Genomic DNA, 9434 nt, shown 5'->3' on the forward strand with positions numbered 1-9434 from the left:
GAACAACCCGAACCAGCTTCGCAACCTAGACTGGAGCAAGACGTTTCAGAGTGGTAAGTGATTTAAATGTTGACAAATTAATTCAATTCAATCCCATTTTATTTATAGTATCAAATCATAACAGTTATCTCAAGACACTTTACAGATAGAGTAGGTCTAGACCACACTCTATAATTTACAAAGACCCAACAATTCCAGTAATTCCCCCAAGAGCAAGCATTTAGTGCGACATTGGTGAGGAAAAACTCCCTTTTAGGGAGAAACCTCAGCAGACCCAGGCTCTTGGTAGGAGGTGACTGATGGTGCCGGTTGGGGGCGTGATGAACAGTGGCAATAATAATCACAATAAAGATAATGGAACTATGACTAGAAATAGTAGTTGTAGTAGTTCATAGCGTAGCAGGGCACTGCAGCACGTAGCAGGGCGCCGAGCAGGACCACGGCGGCAGCTGCAACCATGATTTAGGTGCCACACTAATCCAAGGAAAACTGCGAGCTGAGACAACACAAAGACTCTGGGGAATAAGCTCCCCAGAGCTAAGTTAGTAACAAGCATTACTGGGGCATGAATGCACACAGATGGAAAGAGAGAGGAGATCAGTATGTCAAAGGAAGTCCCCCGGCAGTCTAAAACTAAAACATAATGTGACCGCGCACCGCCCTCCTCCACGCAGTAGCTAGTAGCCAAGGAGGATACAAAGGATTAAAAAAAACATGGTGGACTCTTCAGAAGAGGTAATTATCTTCACTCGAGTTTCTGCGCGGGAAAGTCACCGGACGCCACAATCTTCTGAACATAGTCATACTGAGAAATACAGAGAGAGTTGTGTGGAGCTGATAGTCTTAATTAGCTTTGTAGCAACTCATTTGGCAATGGATTGAATGTAACGGACGTTATCAAAAAGTTACGCACTAAAGCTTTAAAGTGCCCACATTATGAAAAAAAATCACTTTTTCTGGGATTTGGGGTGTTATTTTGTGTCTCTGGTGCTTCCACACGCATACAAACTTGGGAAAAAAAACATCCATGCTGTTTTGAGTGAGATACAGGTTTCTGAATGTCTTCTGCCTTCAGTCTCCAGGTGAGCTGGTCAAAATCTGCAGGGCTTTCTACGTAACTAGCCAAGATGAGGTGGCTAACCGTAGCATGCTAGCTCGTTCTGAATGGCAAAACACTGCTACAACACACACTAGTTCACCATAATCTATAAAAGAACTACTTACATGTCAATATTCTGCAGGTATTCCACGCAAAGTTGGAAGTGCGCCCTCGTTTAGAAGAAGTGTCCCGGCTAATCCTGCCTTGTACTACTGAAGTTGGAGAAACAAACAGCTAGCTAGATGATGTGATCCTTACCTAGGTACTGAGCATGTGCGACTGCCAACAAAGATGGAACAGAAGTGAGAGGTCTCACTCTGTAGCTAAAACAGAGAGCTCAACACACAGGGTGAAAAGAGGAGCTGCAGCAATGTGCAGTACAACAAATATATGGTGTTTTTTGAAAATTAAACCATGTAAACCTATTCTGATATAACCTCTAAATACAATTATGAACCTGAAAATGAGCATAATATGAGCACTTTAATATTTCACATTCACAGCATGAAATTGGTTAACAGTATCATCTTTAAGTTTGTTGATGACACCATCAGGTACATTTCGTTGCGTTTTCAGGAAGATGAAAACCTCGGCAGCCATTCTGACTGCTACTGCGACTGCTATTGGTTTTTCATGCGCACAAGATAGGCCTACTTTCGGGTGCTCATGATAAGAAGAAAATAATTACCCATGTCCCTTTAGGGGCTCCGTAATATAGCCTACATAAAGTTTTGAAACAAAGTTTACGCTTTGCTCATGCGCACCAGAAAGTTTCTCATGCACTTCAGAAAAAAAAAAGTCCCCATGTCCCCTTTAGGGGCTCTGTACAAAATATGTCAAAATGGTGCAGAGCATTGTGGGATGTGCTGGGACAAGTGCACTCTGTCCAGATGAGCTGAAATAAATCAAGTAAGCTCAAATCTGTTATCCATGCACGGTTCACAGGAATATATTGTTTATATATTAATTGTTTAATATATGTTTTCTGAATTTTGGAAAAATGTTTTAAAATCGACTGACACTTCTTCAATACATCAAGTCAGAATGTATCTTAACATTTTAAACTGAATCTATAACCAGGGAATTGCAGCGTGTGGTTGGTCTGGCAAAGCGAGACTATATATGGGCAAACCCAAACATTACACCCATATGTGACTGTTGAATATATGATAACAAATGTTCTTAAAGCAGGAAAAGTAAAAATATCTATTATGCAGAAAAATGTGAAGACTTACTTTGAAAATCATTCAACAGTTATTACAGAGATTTGTCAGACAAACACGATTATCACTCCACCCTCAGACTATACCAATTTACATCAAAAGTGAAACTGCCCCCTTATTGTTTGGTAATTAGGTTGAAACTTCAGGTGATTGAGTCAGACTGAATTTTAATGAAAAGTTCACTTTGCTATCAATGAGTGTGAGACTTCCACAGCAAAAAAAAGGTTTGTGACTGTTGTTTTTTTTGCACGGAGATGCATTCAAGATATATTAATATAATAATAAGGCTATATATATATATATATATATATATATAGATAGTAGAACCACTTCACCTTTGGCAGTGACTAATCCATCACTTTTATTTGGTGGAAGAAGTATTCAGAGCCTTTACTCTAGTAAAAGTATATCACACATTTAAATACATTACATGTAAACATCCTGCTTTTAAGTACTATCAGCGTAATGCACTTAAAGTTAGAAGTTAAAATACACATTATAACCTGTATGTAATTATTTTATATTCGATTAGATTATCGTCACTGATGCATTCATGTGTAAGAGGAATTTTAATGTTGCAGCAGGTGCAAGTTGCCTATTTTACTGTTGGGTAGTTTAAGGTACTGAAAAACTATTATTTGTTGTATATTTTAACTATATTTTAATTATAGTGAAGAGGTCAACTTTTACTTTAAGGTGTGTGAAAACGTCCACAGCAAAAAATAACGAGAATAGATTTTAAAAAGAAAATAGCTGTTGTAGCTCCAGAAATATAAGGTTCGAGATGATACATTACGCTTTTCTTTTTTGGTTGATTTGTGGTGTGGATGTATCTGTAAATCGGTGAAAATGACAGGCGAGACTTTCCAGCATTAGACTAAAGGAGAGAAACACTCCCCCCTACTGTCATATTGAAGAAATATATTTGCTAATATCTTTTCGGCTCGTATTGTGTTTGTTTGAATGCTCTTCAAACTAAGTCGGAGAGCAGTTTATCTCCACCTCGGCTTGTTTTGGGGGCTCTTGCGTGTACCTCCAGCAGGGACCGGCTGTAGAGGCAGCAGCTCCGCGGCGACAGCTCACTGCGTGGCGGTTTCCGGTGTCCGTCCGTCTGCAGGAGGATGGCGTCCGGCTTCAACCGCATCCCCTCCACCGCCGGTCCTCCGAGTCCTAAATATACCTAAGGTTGTCGAACTCAGGCTGAAGACATCAGTGAAAACTATCGATAAGCGGCTCCAGTAAGTTATCATGCATTTTTTTTTTGTAAATGGTGTTTTTTGGCGGATGTGCGAGGCTCCGCTGAAGGAGGTGGGTTTCCCCCCGCAGCTCCGGGGAGGCCTAGTCTGATTTGGGGTCCGTTTGCAGCGAAGGCTCGAAGACAAGTTATTGTGGCCTTTCAGCGAAGCGACGGTCGCTCACAGGCTGCGTCACTTCGGTCGTGTTTGCCTATTGTAGTTAAACTATAATGTGATGTTTATAGCCCGACAACCCGGATATTAATATGTTTTATGTAGTGAAATAGCAGGAGATAATCTCGAAGGAAGTCCAGTTGTTTAGTAACGGTTAGCCGTTAGCTGTTAGCTTCGCTGCCGAAGCTAACAGCTAACGTTTGGTAGCCACATCCTGAAACAGTAACAGTACCATTAAATAACCATGTATGAAAAAACAAATATCTCCAGCTAAATAATATGGATATAATAAAGATGTTTACACTGTGTAGCTAACGTTTAAAATACACAGTTAACTAAGAAATGGGACTATTGCGTGCCTGATTCGCTTTTCAGGAAATAGACCGAGCCCAATGCTGGTTTAGCGTAATTTTCTAACTGTTATTTTTTGCGGGTTTCCGTTTAAGCAGACACCACAGGCAAGAAACATCATTTTGAGGTTTTGGGATATTTTGCTTCCTTAACATGTTTTCTTACAGACTCATTGAAAAAAAAACCAAAACCATACACATTAAGGGGTTTTATTTTACTACTCCTTGTCTATTTGTGTCTGTAAATTTCCCTTAAATTCACCAAAACTTAGTATTAGATAATGCTAGCAAGTTTTAGGCCTCTCAAGCTGGCATAGGTGGTTTGTGTCAGTTTTATTCTTACCACAAACAAGACTTGATTTACACCAATCACACACATTATTCTGACACTGGATACCGGACCTTCCCTTGATATAAATAAAAGAAAGAAATAGTAAACATAAGTTTCTTTGTCTCTTACATTGTTATTTATAATGGATCACGTTGGAAACTGGCAGCTCATCTGCCCTGCACTTTTGTATAACCACCCTGCATTGTATTTACTCACATTGCAACTCAATTTTATGAATTAAACTTGATATTTTGTTGTGTATGTTCTTTCCCTTTTTTAGGTTTTCTCACCTATCTCAAAGGACGTGCATAAACACAGATATAGAACTCAGCTACTCTGTGTGCTGGTTACCATTTCTAAAACCACATCACCCTCTTCGGTTCAGCACTGAAACCCCCCTCATCTGCTGAGAGCTGAATCCCTTCATGCGAAGTGGAAGAATGACGGAGGCGTGGCAGCAGCAGCAGCAACATGCAGTGGCTCCACCCTCTGTTGTACACACGCTCCCCCAGGGAACTGACAACCCTCTGGGCTGCACTGTGTACGGAGTTGTCCTGCAGCCAGATACTTCCCTGCAGGTAGCCCAACATGGCCAGCAGCACTCTGTTCAAGCTCAGCAGCCCTCTTTACAGGTAGGGGGCGAGAGAGGCCACAAGTGTGGAGCCTGTGGCCATGACATATCTCACCTGGCCAACCCTCATGAGCACCAGTGCATGGTGAACCAAGACAGATCCTTCCAGTGTACCCAGTGTATGAAGATATTCAGCCAGGCGACGGACCTGCTGGAACATCAGTGTGTGCAGGTGGAGCAGAAGCCGTTTGTTTGTGGTGTGTGTAAGATGGGCTTCTCTCTGCTCACCTCTTTGGCCCAGCATCACAACTCGCATGGCAATGGAAACAACCCAATGAAGTGCTCCATCTGTGAGAAAACATACCGGCCGGGTTCCGGAAACGTCACCCCAACCTCGTCAGCTGCCAACCCCCAGCAGCCCTCCACTGGTGAGACGTCCAGTGGCGGTGCAGCGATCAGTGCCTCGTCTCCCCCTGCGTTTGAGGCCTCTGCACCAGACCGGCCATATAAGTGCTCCGTGTGCCATAAGTCCTTCCGGCATTTGTCAGAGCTGACCCGTCACGAGAGAGTACACACCGGTGAAAAGCCCTACAAATGTGACACTTGTGATAAAAGCTTCAGCCAGTCTTCACATCTGGCGCACCACCAGCGTACGCACAGCTCCGAGCGGCCGTATAAATGTGCCGTGTGCGAGAAGAGCTTTAAGCACCGCTCTCACCTTGTGCGGCACATGTACGCTCACTCCGGCGAGCACCTTTTCAAGTGCAATTTATGTGAGATGCACTTCAAGGAGTCGTCTGAGCTCCTGCACCACCAGTGCCAGCCGGAAGGGGAGAGACCTTTCCGCTGCGGTTCTTGTGGAAAGAGCTTCAAGCGCCCATCTGACCTGCGGCAGCACGAACGCACTCACTCAGAGGAGCGACCTTTCCAGTGCGAGGAGTGCCAGATGAGCTTCAAACAGCAGTACGCTCTCGTACGCCACCGTCGCACCCACAAAAATCCAGCCGATCGCCCTTTCAAGTGTAACCTCTGTGATAAGGGGTTCCTTCAGCCATCCCACCTGCTGTACCACCAGCAGGTTCACGGTATGGAGAGTCTATTTAAGTGCGCGTCCTGCCAGAAGTCTTTCAGCCAATCAGGAGAACTGCTGAGGCACAAATGTGGCGGCGAGGTGGAGAAGCCCTACAAGTGCGACGTGTGTGGCAAAGGTTACAAAAAGAATTCGACGCTGCAGCGCCACCAAAACTCTCACTGCACAGAGAAGCCGCTGAAATGCTCCCTGTGCGACAAGCGCTTTGTGTCTTCCTCCGAGTTCGTGCAGCACCGCTGCGACCCAACCCGCGAGAAGCCGCTGAAATGTCCCGACTGTGAAAAGCGATTTAGGTACTCGTCCGAGCTGCAGCGCCATCGCCGAGTCCACACCGGGGAGAAGCCTTTCAAGTGCGCCAGCTGCGACAAGAGCTTCAAGCAACGCGAGCACCTGGCCAAGCACCAGAGTGTGCACTCGCGGGAGACGCAGTTTAAGTGCGTGTGGTGCGGCGAGCGTTTTGTTGACCTCACAGCTCTGCAGGAGCACACAGTCCAGCACACTGCCGAGGGGGAGAGTTTCCCTGAAGCTCAATGCATCCCATGAATCGAACTGCTCTTAAGTCCTGGGCAGCAAACATGACATTCACCTTCAAAAGCAACGTGTGCCAGCCTCCGCTCTCCCATTTGTAGTTTAGAACATGCACCCATTAATTATGTTCAACGATTCTTAGTTTCAAGACTCTACTCAGTAAAATCTCTACTCCAGTAAAATTACAAACACCCTCAATCAGTAGGGGGCGATTTAGGATCCCTCGTCTTATTTTGGAACACATGGAAAAAATCTTGAACAGAATGAAAAAGGCATGAAATGTGTAAGGATCTTGGTTTAGTTTAGTGCTGAGTGTGGGACCTTTTTCTGTGGTTGCATGTGATGGTCTGTTTTGTAACTGTTGATTATGTTGTTGAGAACGATTGGACAGAGCTTCCAGACAGTTGTCAGATGTGTGTGTGTGTGTGTGTGTGCTCATGTGTAAGCTCCTCAGAAAAATCCATGTGCCTTTTTTACCGATCACTTAATTTTGTGTTTTCGTTAATTTCATGTCCAGTTTAGCCGAAAAACACCCCCTCCCATCGTATACAGCGGCTGGCTTGTGCAGCAGTATCTTTTCACATACTAGATCTTAGGTAGTATCATCTGTTTGTGCATGAATATTTATCACTTTAATATCACTGTTGTATTATAGCTTTGGTTTATTTAGGAAAACATCCTAAGAAGAAGAAGAAGACGAAAAAAAGTGGATTTGTGAAAATGTATAGCCCGTGTCCTATGAAATCTGTGTTGTTGCATCTTTGTATTAAAACAAATGACATCTAGGTAACTAACCCATACCTATCATGTCATACAAACACTTGACATGTGCAATAATAGAACATGCACAATGTAATACTGTATTTATGACTACTGATTCATGGCATAGTCTTCTCTGTTATATTATAGATTGTGTGTATACGCTTATGTAAACATTGAAAACTGTATAGTGCTTATGTTACCTGCTTTTGTATTCACTATGAATGAGCTTGCAGTATTTTGCAAGTACTTTTAGTTGCAGTTCCAGGTGGATTATCACAAGTTTTAACCCGACAAGACTTCAAAGCATTATATTGCTCACTTGCCACAACCTAGCTGCATTAGTTACTGTGCGATAGATTTAACAAAAGTTAATTTTTTTTTTTTTCCTTGTTTTGGAAGAGAATTGGCCTTGTAACATCCTCTCGGGATCCTAGCCTCGTCCCGGTCTAGACCGGACCTTCAGCAGAGGAATCCGAGCAGCCTCAAAGTTGCGATTTATGTGTTGGTTTATGCCAGCGCGTTAAGTGAAACAGTTGTGTATTTTAGTTTACTGTGTGAATTTCTATATTCACAATATTTGCAGTATATTGAAAAGAAGGTTTTTGGAGTTTAGAAATCATGGGCAAAGGGAATGAGAGCGGGAGGGATGGGACTGTGTGGTTGTGCCATGGTTTAAGTCCTGGTAAGTCTGCTTCAGAACCTCCCGTTGGAGGTGAACGAGTGTAATGAAGCGTTGTATTATTTACACATATGGATATCAATATAGACTCCTGTTCATACTGTATACAGACAATTAAAATAAACCACCCTTATGAAAACAAAGGTGTACATTGTTTTCATCACAGCTAAGTCTACTCATTGGTTCAAATGGATGCTTATTCTCATTATTTATGAATGATGTGTAAAATGTCATAAAATAGTAAGAAATGCCTGTTATTATTTCCCACAGTTCAAAGTGACTTATTTGTTTTGTCTGACCCAACAATCCAAAAACCAAAAATATTCAGTTTACAATCATATAAATCAGACAAAAGCAGCAAATTGTTATATGGAAGAACCTGGGATTGGCAAGAGGTTGGGGGTTTTGGTTGAAAAATGAATAAAACTAACAATTGATTATCAGAATAGTTTCAGATTAACTCAACTGCCACTGCCTTGGTTGATACGCACATGTAGATTCATTGTAAATACTGTAAAATGAATAAATATTAAAAGTAGGTGTGTGTGAATACTTGAAAGGGCCCACATGTTGATAACTTTAAGTACTCGCAGCAGACGGTGTCCGTACTGTCTGCTTTCAACTGAAGACAAATGCAGCGCATACGTTGTCTTTGACAAAAGTGATAAAGTTTATTAAGCTGTTTATCAATTTCTAATTACATTTCTCAATATGTCATCTCAATTCAGTCACAAATTCTTGCTAAAGATGAAATGTTCCAAAATTTTAAAACTGGCAGTGTAGCTAAATTCTCCACAAAATAAGATTACCAGCATTACTCCTCGCAGAAATAACAGCCCTTTTTCTTGTTTAAATTGAAAGATTAAGTTAAATTTTGTGTGCTCATATTATGCTTTTTGGTTTTTTCCCTTTCCTTTATTGTGTCATATTTCTTTTTTTGTGCACGTTATAGGTTTACAAAGTGAAAAAAAAGTCCACCCCAAAGGGACTTACCATCTCCAACAGAAAACACTGTTCACAAACTGCCAACAAAGATGTTACAGCAGTGAGAGGTCTCACTCTGTAGCTAAAACAGAGAGCTCAACACACAGGGTGAAAAGAGGAGCTGCAGCAATGTGCAGTACAACAAATATATGGTGTTTTTTGAAAATTAAACCATGTAAACCTATTCTGGTACAACCTCAAAATACAATTATGAACCTGAAAATGTTATAATATGAGCAGTTTAAGAAAACAGTAGCGAGGCTCCAGACAATAAACATGTATGTATATGTATATACTAATATGTAATAACATTAAAATCGACATGGTAAAGTTGTTTATCTTTAGGTTTGTAAAAATTGTGGAATCCAAAAAGGCCATTATGATAATATAGAGATACAGATAATTTCG

At 41.8% G+C, this 9434-nt stretch overlaps 1 protein-coding gene across 1 annotated transcript; it reads left to right on the forward strand.

The window, feature by feature from the left end:
• The first annotated feature begins 3233 nt into the window (after nt 1-3233).
• Nucleotides 3234-8181, forward strand: LOC116067278 (zinc finger protein 319). Its single transcript, XM_031323681.2, has 2 exons — nt 3234-3560; nt 4693-8181. Exon 2 carries the CDS (start codon nt 4838-4840, stop codon nt 6614-6616), a length of 1779 nt encoding a protein of 592 aa, XP_031179541.1. The 5' UTR covers nt 3234-3560; nt 4693-4837; the 3' UTR covers nt 6617-8181.
• The last annotated feature ends 1253 nt before the right edge of the window (nt 8182-9434 follow it).

Source organism: Sander lucioperca, chromosome 3, assembly GCF_008315115.2.
Source record: "Sander lucioperca isolate FBNREF2018 chromosome 3, SLUC_FBN_1.2, whole genome shotgun sequence".
NCBI lineage: Eukaryota > Metazoa > Chordata > Actinopteri > Perciformes > Percidae > Sander > Sander lucioperca.

Excerpts from the sequence above, each read along its gene's own strand:
- LOC116067278 (XM_031323681.2), top strand. The coding sequence starts at position 4,838 with ATGCGAAGTGGAAGAATGACGGAGGCGTGGCAGCAGCAGCAGCAACAT.